General features: G+C 50.0%; 1 protein-coding gene across 1 annotated transcript; it reads left to right on the top strand.

Moving 5' to 3' along the window:
- The first annotated feature begins 126 nt into the window (after positions 1-126).
- LOC309400447 (uncharacterized protein) lies at positions 127-4,112 on the top strand. Its single transcript, XM_081968948.1, has 2 exons — positions 127-863; positions 3,658-4,112. Exons 1-2 carry the CDS (start codon positions 158-160, stop codon positions 3,696-3,698), a joined length of 747 nt encoding a protein of 248 aa, XP_081825074.1. The 5' UTR covers positions 127-157; the 3' UTR covers positions 3,699-4,112.
- Positions 4,113-21,354: the final 17,242 nt, after the last annotated feature.

The following is a 21,354-nucleotide window of genomic DNA, read 5'->3' as shown; positions in this document are numbered from 1 at the left end:
CTGGGAGGCGTTCATGGAACGGTTTGAATGTTTTCTTCAAGCCCATGACCTGCTGAATCTCTCGCTTGAACGTAAAAGGGGTATTTTCTTGAATTACTGTGGCCCAGAAATGTTTGCCACGGCAAGGGCACTATCTGCCCCCAACCCTGTTCATACCATGCCATGGGAGCTTCTCATGGCAAAACTTAAAACGCACTATGAGCCAGCGCCCTCACGTTTTGCCAGGCGCCAAGACTTTCGCCACTGCGTTCAACGAGATGGACAATCTATAAGTCAGTACGTAGCCGCGCTTAGAGCTGCCGCTATTACTTGTGAATTCGCCGACCTAGACGAAGCGCTCCTCGAGCAATTCATCTATGGTTTAAAGGATGTTAATCTCCACCGGCGCATTCTCTCCCGCTCGGACCTCACGTTGAAGAATGCTGTCGATGAGGCTCGCGCTTACGAAATGGCAGGTCAATCCACCCCTGACCAGAGGCGTTTCCCTCCAGCTATTTCTTCAGCCACCAACCAGCTTGTCGCCTCTAACTCTTTTCAAACTGACTTAGATTTGGCGATTGACCGCCTGCAATCTTTGAGCCATAAAGATACACGGAATTGCCTCAGCTGCGGCGGCCACCATTTGCGCTCAGCCTGCCGTTTCCGCACTGCTGTGTGCCGAAAGTGCGGTAAACGGGGCCATTTAGCAAATGTTTGCCGCTCTACTGTTCCTGGTTCCCGTCCTGCTACGGTGCCTTCTATCTACCAGCCAGCGCCGCCGCCTCTCCCTGCCAGGCGCCAAAATTTTCTCTCCCTAGGTGACATCGACGACTCTTGTCCGGAATGGGTCGTCGACGCTTCCTCCTCCTCCCAGGGAGAATGTGGTAAGATCCATCTCTCGCTTCAGATTGAAGGCAGCCCGTGCTCCATGGAACTGGACACCGGATCTGCCCGTTCTATCATGTCCTGGAGCACCTTCTCTTCTCTTCTGCCTAACTTCCGAACACGTGACCTAACTCCTGCCTGCTGCCGTCTTCGAGACTACCAGGGCAACCCAATTCCACTGCTGGGTTGCGCGACGCCTACTGTTACCTACGGTTCTTTCAGTGGGCGTCTGCCATTATTAATTGTAAAAAAAAACCTAGCTTCTCTATTAGGGATGGACTGGTTCCGTGCTCTCGGTCTATTTGTTTTGGGGATCCACTCTACCTGGTGTTCTTCTTCCCTTGGGGATGACCTTTCTTCTCTTCTTTCTGAATTTTCTGATGTTTTCTCTTCTTCTCTGGGCTGCTATACGGGCTCTCCTATTTCCCTCAACCTTGATCCTACTGTTGCTCCTATCCGTCTCAAAGCTTGACGTCTGCCTTTTGCCTTAAGGGCAAAGGTAGACGCTGAAATTGATAAGCTTCTTGCCCAGGGGGTGCTTCAACCTGTGGACTTTTCTTTGTGGGAGACTCCTATAGTAGTCCCCTTGAAGTCCGACGGATCCGTAAGGATCTGCTCGGACTTTAAGTCAACTGTCAATAAGGCCCTTCAAGCCCATCCCTATCCTGTTCCAGTTGTGCAACACGTCCTGCACACACTCGGCCAGGGCAAGATTTTTGCTAAATTGGACCTTGTGCAAGCGTATCAGCAGCTCCCTGTTGATGACGCCACGGCGCTTGCGCAAACAATTGTGACCCACCGCGGCGCTTTTAAATGCAAAAGGCTCCAGTTTGGCATTAGTGTTGCTCCTGGCATATTTCAAAGTCTCATGGAGCAGTTGCTCCATGGGATCCCTGGCGTCACTCCCTACTTCGACGATGTCCTGATCGCTGCTCAGGATCGATCAGGACTCGCCAAAGTTCTTCGCTCCGTCCTACAGCGTTTCCGTAAAGCTGGCCTCCGCCTTAAACCCTCCAAATGCCAGCTTGGTGTTCCCTCTGTTGAATTCTTAGGTTTCCTCATTGACCGGCATGGCGTCCATCCCTCCCCTTCCAAAATAGACGCCATTCTCTCCGCCCCCACTCCCTCTAACAAGGTTGAGTTGCAGGCCTTTCTTGGCCTCCTCAACTTCTATTCCTCTTTCATTCCTCATAAAGCTTCCCTCACAGAGCCTCTCCATAGGCTTTTAGATAGCTCTGCCGCCTGGACATGGACTAGCCGCGAAGCACAGGCACTCGCGGCTGTCAAGGAATCTCTCACGCGCCCACCTGTCCTGGTACAATACGATCAGTCCCTTCCTCTGCTCCTTGCTTGCGACGCCTCCCCCTTCGGCGTCGGGGCTGTTCTGAGCCACGCTTACCCTGATGGCTCGGAAGCCCCTATTGCCTTTTACTCCCGCACTTTGTCCAAGCCTGAGCGAAATTACAGCCAGCTGGACAAAGAGGCGCTGGCCGCCATTGCGGGGGTAAAACGTTTCCACCACTATCTCTATGGCCGTCCTTTCTCCCTCCTTACGGATCACAAGCCTCTTTTGGGCATCCTCGCAGGGGATCGCCCCACTCCTCCCATCCTCTCCCCTCGCATGTCGCGCTGGGCGGAATTTCTCTCTGCTTACAATTACTCCCTCATTCATAAGCCCGGCCGCCACATGGGCCACGCGGACGCTCTTAGCCGCTGCCCGCTTCCCCTGCTTCTTTCCGACCCAGCTCCCATCGAGTCCATCCACCTCCTGGACGAACTCCATCTGCCCATTACCGCCTCCGATATAGCCCTGTCCTCTCTCTCTGATTCCACCATTTCTGCTGTCCTTAACTATGTTCGCAGGGGATGGCCTCCCTCCTCTGTCGAACCCCGTTTTCTCCCTTTTTACCGGCGCCGCACAGAGCTCTCCGTGCTTCAGGGTTGCCTCCTATGGGGCCATCGCGTGGTCATTCCTGACCGTTTGCGCCAGTCTGTGCTTGCACGCCTCCATGAAGGGCACCCAGGCATAGTCCGGATGAAATCCCTGGGCAGGGGGTATGTCTGGTGGCCCTCCATGGATGCAGACATTACGGCTTGGGTGCAGCGCTGCACCCCATGCCAACAGGTCCGTCCCGCCCCTCCCTCCGCCCATGCTCGCGAGTGGGAACATCCTAGGGCTCCGTGGAGTTGTCTCCATATAGATTTCATGGGCCCCCTCGCAGGCACTTCCTTTTTCCTTGTCATAGATGCCTGGTCTAAGTGGGTGGAACTTTTTCCTATGCCCTCTACCACCTCCGCGGCCACTATCCGCATCCTTAATTCACTGTTCAACACCCATGGGTTGCCGGACATCATTGTCTCGGACAATGGCCCCCAGTTCACTTCCCAGGAATTCCAACAATTCCTTGCAGTTTTGGGTATTCGCCATGCCCCAGTCGCTGCCTTTCACCCTGCGGGGAATGGCCTGGCTGAACGTGCTGTGCGTTCCGCCAAGGAATCACTTGCCCGCATGGTTAATCTTCCTTTATCCTCCCGGATTACTACCTATCTGCGTTCCCAGCATTCCACCCCGTGCCCCCTCACAGGCAAAAGTCCTGCTGAACTCCTCTTGGGCAGGAAAATCCGGACCACCCTGGACCGTTTACACCCTCTGTATTCCTCTTCCTCTCTTCCTATCTCTCCCCCTCCTAGGGCTTTTCAGGTGGGTGAGAGGGTTTTTGCACGGAACTTCGCGGGTGATCCGAAGTGGGTACCCGGAAGTATTGCGGACATAACGGGGCCCTGCTCTTACAGGGTCCTACTCGGCGACGGACGAATGTGGCGGTGCCACATAGATCAGCTGCGGCGGCGAACTGACGATGGGTCTCCGGATAGACCATCAACTCCGAGTAGACTAGGCCCTAGCGACGTCGCCTGCCGGCCCAACGACAACAACGCAGCTAGCTCCGAACCCGTGTACCCCACCACGTTTAGATCTGCAGACTTATCTTTTAACTTTGGTGCACCTCCCGGGGCGGGGCCTCTGGAACCGCTCCGCCTGCCTTCTGGACCGAGCCATCCTCCTACGTCAACCACAGACACTCCTCCCCTGCGAAGATCTCTGCGCGTGCGCCAGCGTCCCGGGTATTTACGGGACTACGTCTGCGCGAACCAGGGGAAAGGGGTGTTGTGTACTGAGCCGATCCACCAGTAGGTGGCGCGCGTAGACCTTCCTTTTATTGGTTCCCCGACTGTCGGCGTTTGTATAAATTGCTGTCAGCCGAAGATTGTGTATCTTGGCTTAGTCAGTTACTGTTGTTTTTAAATAAAGATTAACGTCTAGCAGCCGTCTTTTACTCCTTGCCTTGGAACACAAAAGTTAACATGCGAGCTCCCAGGGTGGCTGTCTCTTCCTCATTTTCAACCTTGGGAAAGGGAGAGAAAGAAAGTGGGAGTCAGCCAGTCTTGTTCGGTGAAGAGATACTTAACAGCACAGAAACTGGCCTTATTAATGCTTTTGGCGCTCTCCCAAGGAAAGAACAAGACAACATACTATTCAAGTTAGAAAATTTAAAAAAATCCTTGTTGGTCACTATTGACACAGCAGAGCTGCTTATAGATCTGGTCTCTCCAATAATTGAGCCTCTCACGTCTCCCCCAGAGGGCAAGGGATTGCTTGAATATGAGATCATGGAAAAGAGAAGCCAAGATCCACAGGGGCCATTAGAGGTCCCAGTAGAGATGGAGATCCTATCATCCTTATGTGAATATCCCATGATACCTTCAGCACCAAACCAAGAAACTGAGAGAGGACCCACGTCAGAGCCACCATCTCAAAGTCGAATGAAGCATAGCCTAATAATTCCTTGCCCTACACCTAGAGAAGAGGCACCGGAATGGCTGGTGCTAAAACCTCTTCCTCTGAACAGTTCCTCAGGAGTCTACACAGGACTTAGATGGGACTCCCCTACTTTTAGAAAAGGCCAATTCCATGTGTGACGACACCTCAATTCATTTCAGCAACCCTACAACTTCCCTTTGTATAAATCAAGTTAGCTGATAAGCTGCAAAAGACCCTCTTTCCCTTATAACCTGGAATATAGCGGGTTGGACTGTTCCATCAAAAAACCAACTCTTTTTTGACTATATATCACAAGTTGACATCCTCTTCTTACAGGGAACCTGGGCCTCTGCAGGGATACAGTTAGATGGTTATTGGGCTAACTCTATCCCGGCTGTCCCAAGTAAGGTGGGTGGGAGAGCTAAAGGGGGTATTGTGACATTAGTTAACACATCCCTGCAATTTAAATGTGTATCACTGCCACCTTCTCTGTAGGAGCTTGTGGAAGTGTCCAGGATTGGGTTATTCTCACGTCCAATCTGCCCAGAGACGGAGTTAAATTTGAAGTCACGCCTCTCTGCACTGCGGGAGAGGTTTGAAGATACCACCAGGATCCAGCGGGCGGAAGCGGAATTGCAGGCTACAAGACAACAAGGGAAGCCAGTAGCTGAATACATCAGAGAGTTCCGGCATCTGGCCAGCAAAGTGGGGATGTGGCCAGAGAGGTTGGTGGTGCATTACTTTAAGGCCGGTCTTGACGGAACACTACCTATGTTCCCTCTAAGGTGCGCGGCTGCGCGGCCACGCACGTGGCAAGAAAACACCACACAGCACTTTTCAACTGCCACGCAGTGATTTCTATTGCCACAGGCTCCGGGAGCTGGGGAGGTCCTTTGCAGGCAGCTAGAACTGGCCGCCCGCAAAGGACCTCCCTGGACTTCTTTTGATGAGCATGGGGCGACTGAGGGTAGTTGTAAAGCCCCCGCCGCCACCGGAATAACTGCTGCAACCTCCTCCTCCAACAGCACTGCCGGATTTGCCTCATGGCGCTGCGGCTGAGGTGAAGCCGGCAAAGCTCCAGCCGGCATCCCCGCGCGTGGCAGCGGCGCCTCCCCCTCCATTCGGAGCACCTGAGCTGAGCTCCGCGTTACTCCTGCCCCCTCCTCCTCCTCCGCCGTGCTTTTGAGGAGCCATGAGGCTGCAGGAGCCAGTAGGAAGGGGGGGGGAGCAGGGGAAAAAAATGCCTCATGGCTCCTCAAAAACATGGCGGAGGAGGAGGAGGGGGCAGGAGTAACGCGGGGCTGAGTTCAGGTGCTCTGAGCGGAGGGGGAGGCGCCGCTGCCACGCGCGAGGATGCCGGCTGGAGCTTTGCCGGCTTCACCTCAGCCGCAGCGCCGGGCAGCAAATGTGGTGGTGCTGTTGGAGGAGGAGGAGGAGGTGGTGGCAGGAGTTATTCTGGTGGCGGCGGGGGCTCGTCGGCATCTTCAGCGGCAGCCCTGCCCACGATGAAGAAACCAAAGATGGAGCAAATCCATGCAGATGACGTCGCTGCAACATGACTGGAGGAGGAATTCTGGGAGTTGAAGTCCACAAGTCTTAAAGCTGTCAGGTTTGAAAACCCCTGCGTTTTTTTTTCCTAAAGGGTTAGGGGTGCAAGGGTCTTGTAACTTGACAGCTTTAAGACTTGCACACTTCAATGCCAGAGTTCCTGAGCCAACATGACTGGAGGAGGAATTCTGGGAGTTGAAGTCCACAAGTCTTAAAGCTGTCAGGTTTGAAGACCCCTGGGGTTTTTTTTTCCTAAAGGGTTAGGGGTTCAAGGGTCTTGTAACTTGACAGCTTTAAGACTTGCGTGCTTCAAATGCCAGAGTTCCTGAGCCAACATTTTGGTTGCTAAGCAGGAGCATTGTTAAGTGATACTGACATTATATAACACTTTTAATTAAGCGAGTACCTTGAAGAAACATAACTTTGAGTTTCAAATAATACTGATTTCGTTGTTGTCTTAGGTGACATCTGTGAAAAAAATTCAGGTGCTCAGGCATGAAAATGTGCCGCTCAAACACTATACTTTTCTGCTCACATTGAAAAAAAATTAGAGGGAACATTGAACACTACACCGGGCCTGCGTCTACAGAGGGTTGCCACCTAGACTGACTGCATGGTTCCAGGCCGCCATGGAACTAGCTATAGAGTTCCACGAGGATAGGCCAGGAAGGGAGTGCGGTAGACGAGAACAAAGACTGCAACAGATGCATCCTATCAGTGTTGTCCCAAAAACCCCGCAACCCTCAGCAGTTGCCATGGGGAAAACACCATCCCCGATGGCAGCTGGACTGACAACACCCATCCAGCCAACCATAACATGTTTTCGATGCAGGAGGGTCGGGGCCTAGAGTGGCAATCTGCCATGAGACCAGTCTTACAGCGTCCGTGAACAGACCAAGGAAAAAAAGGGGATGGCCAGGAAGAGCGTGAGGGGCAGCCAGGAGAAGTCACACGGGCCAAGTCAACTAGTTCCTATACCAGTTGACTCCAGCCCATCGGGTGATATGCTCAATGCCAGTGGAAGTGACTTGAGGGAGGGTTCCGACACGATGATAATAAGCCTATCAAACCGTTTGTGATACAGGTAGTGGTGGAAGCGGCCAGGAAACGACAATGTACAGCCCTGATCAATTCAGGTGCACTCGTTGCTTAATGAACACCATGGTCGCTGATAGTCTGGGGGTGGGCCTCAGGCAGTTGGCTAGGCCGATCCGTTTTGAACAGATGGACGGATCGTTATTGGGGGACCAACCAGCCACACATGTAACTGATCAGGTGGTATTATAGATAGGGCCCCATCGGGAGGTCTTGCATTTTTTAGTGGTTCTGCACATTACAGAGGAGATTGTTCTAGGCCTGGCGTGGTTGGATAAATGGGGACCCACAATATGGTGGGGTGGTGGTAGTAGGCATCTCAGAATAGGCCTCGGTCCTGACCCCCCTCCTCAAGAGGCGCAAACCACGGCTCAGGGCCCGGTGGGATTCCGAGCTACAGTTCCATTGGTACATACAGCTGGGGAGGAGCGATTTCCTCAGGTATATGCAGACTTAAAAAATGTATGCAGTGAACAGGAATGTGATACTTTGCCCCCTCACCACCCCACGGATTGTGCAGTGGAACTAGCCTGGGGCTAAACTGCCAAAGTCCCAGATGTATTCTATGACACCGCAGGAGTTAACAGAGATAAGGGCATATATAGAAAAGAACTTTAAAAGGGGTTTTATTCAGCCAGCTAGAGCAAGTGTAGCCGCCCCTGTTCTGTTCCGGGAGAAAAAGGATGGTGGTTTACGCCTCTGTGTCGACTTCCGGGGCCTTAATGCCATCTTTGTGCAACATCTGTACTCTTCCCTTTGATGAAGGACATGCTGGCTAGGTTAGCAGAGGGATGCATATTCATGAAATTAGATCTCAGGGAGGCGTACTATAGGGTACGCATTTGGGCCAGTGATGAATGGAAGACAGCCTTCAATTGTCCTCTGGGCAGTTACCAGTTCCGGGTTATGCCCTTCAGTACTGAAACATCCAGAACCCACTAAACCATTTGTGGTTCAGTCAGACGCCAGTGATGTGGTAGTGGTAGTCCTCTTACAAAAGAACAATGAAGGAGTCCTGCAGCCGTGTGCCTACACCTCAAGGAAGTTGACAGGGACCAAACACAACTGGCCCATTTGGGAGAAGGAGGCATTTGCGGTCCGGTGGGCCCTGTTGAGGTGGCGGCATTTACTAGAAGGGGGAGGGATACCCTTCGAGGTCTGGACGGACCACAATAATTTGGAGGCCCTCCAGACCTCGTGAAGATTGTCACCAAAACAAGTTAGATGGGCCTTATATGTTCGGCGATTCAACTTCCAATTGAAATATATACCGGGAGGCAAGAACTTCTTAGCCAATGCCCTCTCCCGCAAACCACAGTTTCTCCTGTGCGCTGCTTGGGGAATCCAAGCATGGCTTAACTTTGTCCATTAGCCTAGAGACTGAGTTATGTAATTGATGACCATGCCTCCTCTGACTGGGCAGTTCAGTTTTTTAACTCAGTCCAGCCTTAAAGAGACGCAAAAAATTTCTCTCCTCTAGGTTAATAGACAAAATTTAGCTTATTTGGCTTGGAGTCCCGAATGGGACTGTGGTTTTTTATTGTTAGGATCGTGACTTCAGCTGGGATTTGTTCCTCGCGGCTCTAGCGGCTGCTGGAACGTGTTGCCGTGGCTGCCTTGGTTCCTCGCGACTCTAGTGGTTGCTGGAACGGGCACCAGATCAATAAGGAGCGGGGCGCTGAAACGGAGGGATCAACAGAGGGTCAGTTCGCCACCCTCTTTTCCCGTTGTGTGGCCGGGGTGAGAGTCAGTTCGCCGTTCTCGAGTCGGCGCGGACTGCAGAGACTGCCTTGGCGCGTTCCACTCACTTTATTCTTCACCGCCGCTGGGGGGGGCATCATGCCCTGACTGCCAGCCGCTGGCACGGAGACGATCGGAGACTGGAGCTTCGTAAGTCTGCCGCGTCAATTCAAGTTGGAGGTTTGTTTTCCCTCCAGACTGAGTAGAACGGTGCCATTTTGCTTGTAATTTGAATTTCGCGCCGTTTTGGACTGTTAACGTCGGCCATTTTGGCCGTTAGTCTTTTTGCGCCAATTTGCCTGCCGGAAAGGGCGGAGCTTTCTATTGCGTGCTCAATTATTAGCGGAGTGAGCTTGAGCTGCAGAGGTCGGTTCGCCACCATCGTTTAGCTCTGCAAATTTCCAATGCTCCAATTGTCAGTGGTTCGCCCTGGTTTCAAGTGAGCTTGAGCATTTCAAATCTCTCCCGCCTTTTTCTTATTGCTATGGCCGATCTTTCTCTTTCGGGGGGCAGCGAAGAGACTTCTAGTTCCCTCCCACTGCAATCGGAGACCCCGGGGCCTAGTACCAGGGCCAGTAGATCTACTACTAGGGCCTCTATACACAAGGCGCGTGTACCATCAGCAGCCCTGGACAGGGCTGCGAAGCGCAAGGAGAAAGCCAAGACATCGGCCTCTACTGCTGGGCCCACTCCTAGGTCACCTCCTAGGCTGGTGGCTGAACGCCATTCGCCTGTTCCCTTTGCCCCTATAGTGGGGGTCCAGGGCTGGTCACCTGATCTTCCCACTCCACTGGGAAGGGGTTCGGTTGAAGAGGACCTAGGACCCCGATCTACCCCAGACCTGTCTGCGGTGGGCCCTGCCATGAGTCATGCATCCCCACATTCAGAGCCAACGGCCACATTTACCCCTACGGCCGCAAGCCTTAGAGTAAGGGAGGCCACTGAAATTAATCTGCCTCCAGAACTTCATAGCATGATTTCTGCCGCTATTTCCCAGGGGGTGGATGCAGAGTTACAATGCAGGGCCCAGAGCCCTGTTGCTACCCACATGGCCAGAGACCCTTCCATCTCTCAGACTGACCCTCCTTCACCACCATCTTCAGCTTACAGTGAAGGTTCCATCCTTGGGGAGGAGGAGGATGGGGCGACCCTAGAATTGTCAGACGACGATGGTTCAGGCCAAGATACTCAGGCCTTTTCTGGCTTATTCCGGCCCGCCCTGTTCAAATCGCTTTTATACAAGGCTAAGGCAACAACCAAGATGGGGGGGGGGGGGCACTACCCAGGCAAGCACGGCTGTGGGCCTGGATTCCACTGACCGTTTTTTCGCAGAACACGTTCAGGAGCAGGAGGTCATACCTGTTCCTAAGCTGTTCCTGGACGTGATCCAGAAGCAGTGGGCCCAACCAACGGCTGTTCCCCCTCCCAGGAATGGGGACAGGAAGCTTTATGCTTCCACGCCTGAATTGGACAAACTCTTACAATTTCCCACAGTGGATCCGCCTGTAGCGGCCTTAGCCTCTCTGGCATTGATACCTTCTGAGATTTCAGAAGGTCTTAAGGACGAGGACCGCAAGGCCGAATTGGTCCTTCGCAAAACACACCAGATGGCCGCCTGGGCGTTGTGTGCGGCCACAGCGGCTTCTTTCATAAATAGAACCTCCTTGGTCTGGTTGCAACAAATGCAGTCTAGGATCCCACCCGAGGACCTATGACTGCACCAGGATGTAAACAAACTAGTGGCAGCACTAGAGTTTCCCTCAGATGCGACACTTAATGCGGCCAGGTTCGCATCCCGTGCAGTCGTGTCTAATGTGGCATCCTGCAGGCTTCTTTGGCTTTGCCATTTGCAAGCCGATCTCCGCTCCAAATGGCGGCTTGCCTCTACTCCCTTCAAGGTAGGGCCTCTGTTTGGAGCTGCACTAGATCTGATTCTAATCGAAAGTAGAGACAAACGCAAGGTACTCCCTTCAACCACTAGACGCGGGGACAGGAGACAGCAGCCATATCACAGAAGGCAGTCCTTTCGGACCGGGGACTCCAGTTACAGAACAGCCCCATACATCCCGCCCTATTCCAGACCATTCTTTCAGGCGCAGGACAGGAATCAGGACCGCCCAGGTAACAGGGACAGGGGTCGGCAGCAGGGCCAACAACAGCAGGCCCGGCGGCCATTTCGTGGGAACAGTAACCGGTCCTTTCGAAGGTTCAGGTGACTCACACGAGGGGGGTCCCATTGGCGGGCGCCTCTTATCGTTTGCCCCCCAATGGGCAGCCACCACCTCGGACGCGTGGGCACTCCAGACGGTGAGGCTGGGTCGCACTCTGGAATTCCTCGCATTTCCTCCGAGGCGCTTCATCAGGTGTCCCGTACCAAGATGCCAGGTAAAGAGACACCTGATGGACTCCGAACTCAACCATCTGATTTCCATCAACGCGATAGAACGGGTGCCCCAGGGACAGGAGGGGCTAGGCTTCTACTCGATCTTTTTCCTGGTCCCCAAAAACTCAGGGGGATGGTGGGCCATCCTAGATTTGAAACGCCTCAACCTCTACTTGAAATACCAGAGGTTCAAAATGCAGTCGCTCAAGAGCATTCTCGCCAGTATCCGGCAGGGCGATCTGATGACCTCCATAGACATCAAAGAGGCCTACCTCCACGTGCCTATCCACCCATCGCACCGAAGTTTCCTGCGTTTCCAGTCTGCAGGGCGGCACTACCAATACTGTGCCCTGCCATTCGGCCTTTCATCGGCTCCGCGGACCTTCACCAAGCTACTGGCAGTGGTTGCGGCCTCTCTCAGGTCCATTCCAATCAGAGTCAACTGTTATTTGGACGACGTTTTGATCCTGTCCTCTTCCCCCGGATATGGCGAGGCAAGACTTGCAGACCACAATCGAGGCACTGCAGCTTCACGGCTTCATTTTGAATCTCCCAAAGAGCCACCTGCATCCAACCACATCCCTTCTACATCTCGGGACTGCCATCAACTCCGAGCAATGCATAGTGTCGCTCTCTCAAGAAAGACGCCAGAGCCTGCAGAGCCTGGTGAGTCAAGTGCCCACTCAGCGATCTCTTCCCCTAGCAGTTTTCTCCCGACTGTTGGGGAAGATGATCTCATGCATAGATGTTGTCCCATGGTCGAGGTTTCACGCACGTCCCCTCCAGTGGTTTTTGCTCCCCTTTCAGAGGGCTCACACCAGCCACTCGCAGACCAAGGTCTGGTTGCCTCCCAAGGTGCTGAGCTCACTCTGATGGTGGACCTCCTCCAAGCTCCTCAAGGGGTGCCTGTTCAAGGAGCTGGAACGTGTTGTAGTAACAACAGACGCAAGCCTATTCGGTTGGGGAGCCCATGTCTTGGACAGAGTGGCACAAGGTCGCTGGAGCACCCAGGAGTTGCAAAACAGCATCAATTGGCTGGAGCTCCGGGCAATCCGTCTAGCTCTCCGAGACTTTCAGGACCTGGTGACAGCCAACCACTTAATAATAATAATAATAAATATTTATTTCTTAGCCGCACCCTCTCCCGAAGGACTCGGGGCGGCGTACAATAAAACATAGGAAATAAATATATAGACAAACATACATATAACAAAAACGTATACCAAGACATATACAAGACATATACAAGGAGGAGGTGAGCTGATGAATAAAAACAATTAAAAACACAATGTTTAAAAACCCCTAAATAATTGAATACAATTAAAATACCCCAAATAAAAAACCCGTCAGGAGCGATATAGTTGGATCAAAGTTGAGCCAGGCCAGCTACTTGTTAGTTCTCACGGACAATGTAGCCTCCAAGGCACATGTCAACCACCAGGGGGGCACCAGGTCTCGGGCCTTGATGCTGGAAGCGGAACGTCTCCACCATTGGGCGGAGACCCACTTATTATCACTACGGGCGGAGCACATTTCAGGCACAGCCAATGTGCAAGCGGACTGGCTGAGCAGAACCATGGTGGCCCAGACAGAGTGGCAGCTCCACCTGACCCTGTTCCAGGAACTAACACACCGGTTCGGATGGCCTCAGGTGGACCTCTTTGCTCAGCCACACAGTACACACCTGGACAGATTCTTCACCAGATACTACGTCCCGGGAGCGGAAGGCACCAACGCTCTGTGCAGCCCTTGGCCGGAGGGTCTCCTATATGCCTTCCCGCCTCTCCCGCTCTTACCGCTAGTCATACAGAAGATCCTGTTGGAGAAGGCGGAAGTTCTTCTGATAGCACCAATGTGGCCCAGACGAACATGGTACGCCGACCTGGTCCATCTCTCGATCTCCCGGCCATGGAGAATACCAGACGACAGGATAGAGCTCGTGCAGGGGGTTCTCACCCACCCGAACCCTCAGCCGCTACAATTAGCTGTGTGGCACGTAAGCGGACGATATTGATGCGTCAGCATTTCTCGGACAAAGTCATCGCCACTATACAAGCGGCTCGTCGGCGTTCCACGACCCGTATTTATGAGGCCACCTGGCAGGCCTTCTGCCGTTGGTGTTGGACAGTATCCGTGGACCCGCTCAAGTCGTCCACCCCACAGGTTTTGGACTTTTTGCAATCGGGTCTGGACAAGGGATTAACGCCCAGCACCCTACGTAGGCAGACCGTGGCGTTATCAACGGTGATAGGAGGCGCCCATGGCCATTCCCTCACTCGCAACCGTTGACTTACCTCAGGGGTGTCCAAACTTTTTTCAAAGAGGGCCAGATTGGATGAAGTGAACATGCTGGAGGGCCGAACATTTTTCCGAACATTCTTTGAACAATTACAATTAAATGCAAATGAATTATTTTATGCCAAGTTAATTGCAAATGGCATACTTTTCATTTCATAACATTAAGATCAACTGACAGTTGAGTTTTCACAATGTATTTTAAATAAATTTTCCCAATGAATCATTATTTTGTTAAAGCGGAAGCAAAATATGTGAGTTTTGTTGTTGTTGTGCCCAAGGAAAGAAACCGGGAACTTGAGTTACCCCCTTCAGTTCCTTCTCACCCGCATCTCTCTTTCATTCTCTACATCGCAAAGATGTTAATAAACTTCTCCAAGTTTAGACGCGGCAAATATGCGAGCGCGCACACACGTACGCTTATTGATACCCTTTAAAAACCTTCCGGTATTTGTTTATAGCAGCTCATGTGAGCTTTAATGGGCCATCTAAACCCGTGATGGCAGAGAAGTTAATGTGTGGCTGAATATTTCCTCCTTCCTTCCTTAAAAAAAACAAAAACAAAAAACCAACCCACCTTGGGGGAAGGTTCCTTGCTTTTCGCCTGCCAGACCTCTCCAAGCCCGGCGGAGAAGTTACAAGTATCCCTTGGCCCCGTGCTTCACGTACTGCGCCTGCGCCACCTGGTAGTTTGCCCATTTCGCAGCCTGTGTTGCGAAGGCTACGGCGCGCGTTCTTTGACGATACCCGTGAGGCTTGGTCTCTCAACCTTGGCGACTTTAAGTCCTGTGAACTTCAACCCCCAGAATTCCCCAGCCAGCTTCCGATGCGGCCCTCTCACCGCCCTCCCTCCTGTGGCAGACTTTATTAACACAGCAAGAGGGTTTTGCCTGGAAGGGGTCGAAGTTATATGTACTAAGTGTGGTATGAGTGGACGTGCTGCAGCGCTGCCACAACGTTTGCTCGCCTGGACATTTTGGGTTCCTCAAGACTCTGCATTTAGTAAATTGCCAGTTCTGGTGGCTCCACATGAAGAGGGACATAGAGGAATATGTAAGGAGTTGTATTGCTTGCACTACACATGAAGGCCCAGCCTGGCCGGCCTCCTGGCCTTTTACAGCAGGTGGCAGATCCGATTCGGCCATGGGAACAGATAGCCATGGACTTCATCGTGGATTTACCAGACAGCCAAGGGAACAAGGTCATTTGGACGATAATAGACCTGTTCTCCAAGCAGGCTCATTTTGTAGCATGTACTGGCCTTCCATCTGCTAGGAAGCTGGCCAAACTGTTTGTTGCCCATGTCTATAGACTCCATGGCATCCCCAAAAGGATAATTTCAGACAGGGGAGTGCAATTCACTGCTCGGTTCTGGCGCAGATTCGTGGCACTGGTGGGGTCTTCACAGGGACTTAGTACAGCTTCCACCCCATGACAAATGGTGCAGCAGAGAGGGCAAACGTGATGGTGGAGCGCTACTTGAGATGTTATGTCCAGCACCAACAGACCGATTGGGCTGAACTCCTCCCCTTTGCAGAAGTTGCATATAACAATGCAGTGCACAAAAGTATGGGGTTTACCCCATTTCATGTGGCTACAGGGCAGGAGTTCGTCCCCAATTCCGGAGTGTCCTCAAGTGCACCCAGATGACACGACCTCGCAGGAGTGGAGAGCCCGGATGCAAAAAGTTTGGAAAGTGGTGAGGGATGCGTTATGTCACTCTTGCCACATATAAAAAGAGTGCCGATAAAAGACGGAAGGTACAAGGACCTTTCCACGTAGGCCAGAGGGTATACCTTTCCACTAAATATCTCAGGCTGCCATTGCCATGTAAGAAACTCGGGCCCAAATTCATCGGGCCTTTCCCAATCGTGCCAGTTATTAACCCGGTCACAGTGCAGCTAAGACTCCCCCCTCTACTGGGGAAAACACATCCAGTCTTCCACTGCAGCCTGCTTCGATCAATTCAGGCATCTGATATCAGAGGAGACCCGCTATGGCCGCCAGCCCCGGTTACTGTAGATGGAGAATAGCACTATATAGTGCAAGATATACTAGATACCAGGTGGCACAGGGGACGGTTACAACACCTTGTTTTATGGAAAGGTTATCCCCTGTTGGAGGCATCATGGGTTCATAGCAAGGACTGTAGGGTGCCCCACCTGGTAGCGAGATTCCACTGCAGACATCCCACAAAACCGGGGGGAAGGGGTCCTTCGACTCCTAACTGACTGTAATTTTTAGCTCCCCAGATGCTGTCTCTGTGGTGGGGGGCCGCATGTCAGCTCCGTCCAGCCCAGAGGCCCGGAGCTGCCATTCAGGGGAGAAAACCAGGCCAGTTGCCAAGACTCACCAGTTTTCCCTCCTCCACAAGCAGTCCATCTGAGTAATCTACAAGGCTGTTGATAACTGACTGAAAACAATCCATGATTAATTGCTGGGTGGCTTTCGTTCTGGATCACAAGGGGATGGGTGTGTGCACGTGCGGGGTGCAGTTTATCCTAATTACCAAGTAACTATAAAAGGTGGTGGGGAGCACCAGGTGGCAGCTCTGACAATTTATTCATTGCCTTAGTGCTTTGTTGGTCAGTATGTGCTGGAGGAAGAAGATAAAACTGCTTTTCAAACCGTTTCTATATTTGGCTGTTTTCATTAACCCTCCGGAACCTGACAAATAATTTGATCACAAGATTTGGGATGGCATAGAAGATTTTATTCTTGGCTGCTCAGACAAATACTCCACAGCAGCAATAATTACAGGGGGGGACTTAAACGCGAAGCTGGGCCCAAATGATCAAACATTATTTAATCAATTTAAGATCAATTATGATTAGAATGTACCAGGAGAACCCCTGCATTCCAGACAATTTAAAGACCCTAAAGCAAATTGGGCAGGTTTGTGTGTAAGACAGATGGCTGTATGTTTGGACCTTTGTATCGTTAATAGTTCCACATGGGGCGACTACCCAGCAGAATATACTTATCGGGGAGCAGGAAGAAAATCCACAGTTGATTACTGGATAATATCATATGACCTCCTGAAGTTCTTACAGAAGATGGAGGTAGACTCGCGACTGGAAAGTGATACGATTCACTAATCCCTACTCTTACCTTACACCAGAAATCGCTAAGGGCAGGCTTGTCACTACGTTTTTTGTTTGCCAGCTGTGCTTAAACTCTAAGACATACGGTAGACTGATCTGACTCGTATCACTAAGCTCACTACACATGTCCACACCATTTTTTTTCGCCTGCCAAGAAGGTAGGCAGGAACACTGCCTAAATGTAATCATTAGCTAGTAAGTTTTGTTTTCATTTTCTTTACAATAAAATGTGTTTCTTAGAATATATCTCGGGTTTATTTTTCTTAATTTTGAAGTATACTTCAAGGAAAAACCACGGTTCATCCCTCATTAAATACAATTACCCCAGGAGGGGAACAGGGCTGAAATTCCGCCCTGACACGTGGTAGCAGAGGATGGTTGGAATTATGGCTATTTTGTATTGATTTATGGTTTTTTCCTTGCTTGTTACTTTGATGATAAGAGTCTAGGCTAATTAGGCAGATGATTATTTTTGTGACTGCGGAACGCTGATTTAAATCACCTCTAAAATGCTGAAAAAGAAGAAAAAAATAAGAAAACATTCCTCAAAATATATAAATGTCTCTGGTCTCTCTGATGAAGAAGCGAAAAGTATGTTACACAGGCATTCAACCCTTCAAATGCCGCTTGCTTCAGCATCCAGACTGGATGGAGAAATTGCTGTGGGAGAAGAAATGGAGGAAATGTTCTTACACAGGTTTCAAGAAGAAGAATACAGAAAAGCTGCTCTTAAAGGCGACGTGCTACAACTGAGGTCAGTGACGCCCCCTTCTACTTATGCATGCTCCCAAACAGTTCTTCGAGAACCTTTAGAATTTAAAACACTTGTTGCAAGGCCAAAGTTTTCACAACCGGAAGAAGATTTTTACTCCCACACAGAGAGAGAAACGTATCATTCTCCTCGAAGCTCTAAGCAAGCTATAAAAGGCTATCATGATCAAATAGAAATTTTTGAATGTGAGCTATCCCAGGCAAAAATGGCCTTATCTATGCTCGAGCCAGATAAGAGGGACTCTCCTGTTTTTCAGATTTCTGAAAACACCATCTTGACTCCTTCTCCAAAGCCTAAGACACACCCCCTGAAGGATATTGTGTCAGGCAAATCAGAACAGAGAGCTGTGTTCACGTCACAATTGTCACATGACGTTCTTTCTTCTCAAACTACACATGCCACGCAGACAGAAAGATTAACTGAGCAGCCTAAAATTGAAATTGCAGCACCATCTGCTGGCAGAAGTAATTTACTAGAGAAAGCTGACATGCATTGTAAATTCCAGGAGCAATTACAGATATTGCAACAGACTTTATCAAACATGTCCTTAACTCACTCAGATATTCAGGCTGCAATGCAACAAGTGTGTCCACAGGCCCAATCTTCAGCACCCCCTGGTGGTGCTGGTGTCTTCTTAGATGGAGCACAACAATACTTAATGCAGCAAAGGCAAATGGCTGCATCTCCAGCAGGCCATGTTAATATTGCAGCTCAAGCACCGGCCGCAGCTGTAGTACAGCAACCACAGGTGAGACTACAGAAACCACATGTTCAACAACAAGTATATTTACCCGCACAGCCAGCATTTCAAATGCACATTCCTCAACAGGCATCTTCTGTTGGTCCATTGACTAGTGAGTCAAAATTAAAAATGTCAGGACAGAATTATAAGGCCTGGGTCAGTGAAGTTGCACTTTTGCTTCGCAGAGAAGGTACCCATTGTATGGTGTTTAATCCTCCTGTTCAACCATGGACTCCTGCAATAAGAGACTTAGAGACTAAGGCTTGCACAACATTATTGATGTCCATGGATACTGAATTGCAGGATACTTTTCTGCCTGATACAACAGCCCAACAAATTTGGGTCCAATTGGAAAATTGCTACAGGCCCGTTTCAATCGAATCTTCATGTTTGCTCATGTCTGAGTTCCATGGTTCGAGATTGCAACCTGGTGAACAAATTGGAGGATATTTAACCAAACTGAAAGGAATGAGAAAAGAATTGAGAGAAAGAGGCCATTTTATTGATGATATTCAAATGATCAGCATTATCATTAACTCATTGAATTATGAATGGAAAGATGCCATTGCAAAGATTAACCAAGTGCCTATTGCTCAACGCACAGTGGACAATGTTTGCATACTTTTAATTGAAAAAGAAGCACTCATGTTAGCCACGCCACATTTGCGAAGACCACCTGCATCAAGAGCTCCAGCGAGACGTCCCTTCCGAGGAAGAGCCTACGTTCCAAGGATGCCAAGATGCTACATCTGTAACCGTGTGGGACATGCCACCCGGAATTGTCTCCAACGAGTTCCAGCTCCCGTCACATAACAGCCCAGAGGAACAGATTCCGGAGGCAGAGGCAGAGGCAGAAGACAAGGTCGTTGTGGTCAAAGGCGCGATCCAAAAGCTCCACTCGCCACATTGGCCTTAACCGATGTCCACAACCTCATCCAGAGTACGACAGACAGCTTTTGTGGACTTTGGACAGTGGTGCAGCGTTGCATGTTACCTACAGAAAGGAATTGTTCACACAGATGCACAAGCCTGAACCTGAACTACGTGAACTTTATTCTTTCTCCAATCATCCTTGTAAGGTCATGGGAAAAGGAACTGTTTATGTTGAAGAGCTCGATGCATTCATCCCTGATGTTTATTACATACATACAGCAAATAGTAATTTGTTTAGTCAGAGTCACTTGTCTAGAGTGTTAAAGTTCCAGGTTCACCACCTCGACAAAGCAAGTTACATACTTAAAAATGGAGATATTATTGCTGAAACCATGTTAATTTGTGTTTATTAAATAAAACCAAAGCCTAAACCGCAAACACAGGCAAGTATACAAAATCCAAAAGAGGAGGGCACAGGCCCAGAGAGAGATGTTCCACTGAGAGATCCTGTAGCTACTCCAAAGGCTCCTAAGGCCAACAAAAAGAAAATAAGGAAACAGGTTGCTCAGAGCAAGCCTGCAGTTCCTCACAAAACTGTTAATGTTGAAAATTCACTAATTGGTAAACCTTTGCATTCCAGGTGTATCCACAAGTGGCATAGAAGATTGAGGCATGCCACTTTCCGTGTTCTTAAGAAAATGCCGGAGTTCGCAAAAGGTTTGGATCTAAAGGGGTGTAAGGTGTTTTTGGATTGTGCTGTCTGCAAGAAGGCCAAATCCAAAGCAGCAGCTGTTCCCAAATGCACTACACGCCTGTCAACACGCATTTGATTTGGTACACACTGACATAGTGGGTCCTTTTCCGCCAACACTTGGTAGTAAAAAATAGTTTCTAACAATTGTTGATAATTACTCTAGATATGGATATGTTTATCCTATGAAAGAGAGATCTGAGACCTTTCAGATCTTTAAAGACTTTGCAGCTCTTGTTTCTACCCAACACCAAGTTCGCATCACCAGAATCCAGAGTGATCGTGGTGCCGAATTCATGTCTCAGCGTTTCCAGGACTGGATGCATAAGAATGGAATTCTTCATCAGACATCGGCTCCGTACACACCGGCTCATAACGGAGTCGCAGAATGAAGACAAGGGGTCCTAGAAACCATGATGCATTGTCTCCTAGAAGATGCCAACCTCAGTAACCCATACTGGGGTGAAGCAATCAAATATGCAAATTACATTGTCAACCGTACTTGGAGCAGTGTAATAAATCAGACTCCTTTCTTCATGATGTATGGATACAAGCCCAATCTCAAGAACATCCATATTTTTGGTTCATACGCTATGGTGAACATTGCCTTAGCTCAAAGAAGAAAAGGAGGTCCAGCAGCAAAGAGACTGAGATTTATGGGTATTGAGGATAATTCAAAATGGAGCAAATTTATTGACTCTAAACATGTAATTGTGATTTCCCAATCTGCTAATTTTGAGGAAGATGTTGATTGGTCCAGGATTCATTCCAATGATCCTGAAGTTTATTTTCCTAGAGATGATGTTGTAGATGCCACGCAGCCTGATGACCAAGATTCACAGGCAGATATTCCATCCACTAGTTCTTCTCAACCTGATGTTCCGTCTTCGCGAGCCACAGATGTTGATGCTAGCGACGAATGTGAGGACGAGGACGAAGCAGAAGAAGAATGGACTGTTGTTCTGAGATGTTCCAAGAGGGTCACTAAGGGACTCCCTCCACAGCGATATTCGTGGCAACTGACAAAAACACCCTTGCCTTTGATTTGCAATGTTACACTTCCTCCTGATACGTTCACACAAATCAAGCATGTTCCTGATTCAGAGCAAGAGAAGTGGTATGAGGCAATGCAGAATGAAATGGACAGTCTAAAGAAACTTAAGGTATTTACACCTGCAAAACCTCCAGCAAACAAAAAAGTCATTGGCACTCGATGGGTCTACAGAATCAAGAAGAAGCCAAATGGTGAGTCATTGTACAAGGCCAGACTTGTAGCTCAGGGTTTCGCTCAACGTTATCCTGAGGACTACACAAACACCTACTCACCGACAGTCAGAACTGAGAGTGTAAAAATTGCTTTAGCCACT

The sequence above is a fragment of the Natrix helvetica genome (genome assembly GCF_964273705.1).
Source record: "Natrix helvetica genome assembly, chromosome: W".
NCBI classification, from domain to species: Eukaryota; Metazoa; Chordata; class Lepidosauria; order Squamata; family Natricidae; genus Natrix; species Natrix helvetica.
The sequence above is the reverse complement of the archived record's forward strand: the minus strand, read 5'-3'. Positions and strand labels throughout refer to the sequence as shown.

Excerpts from the sequence above, each read along its gene's own strand:
- LOC309400447 (XM_081968948.1), top strand. The coding sequence starts at position 158 with ATGCCATGGGAGCTTCTCATGGCAAAACTTAAAACGCACTATGAGCCA. Across the intron at positions 864-3,657 it reads CTCCTCCCAGGGAGAATGTG|GGTCCTACTCGGCGACGGAC; the intron begins GTAAGATCCATC and ends CTGCTCTTACAG.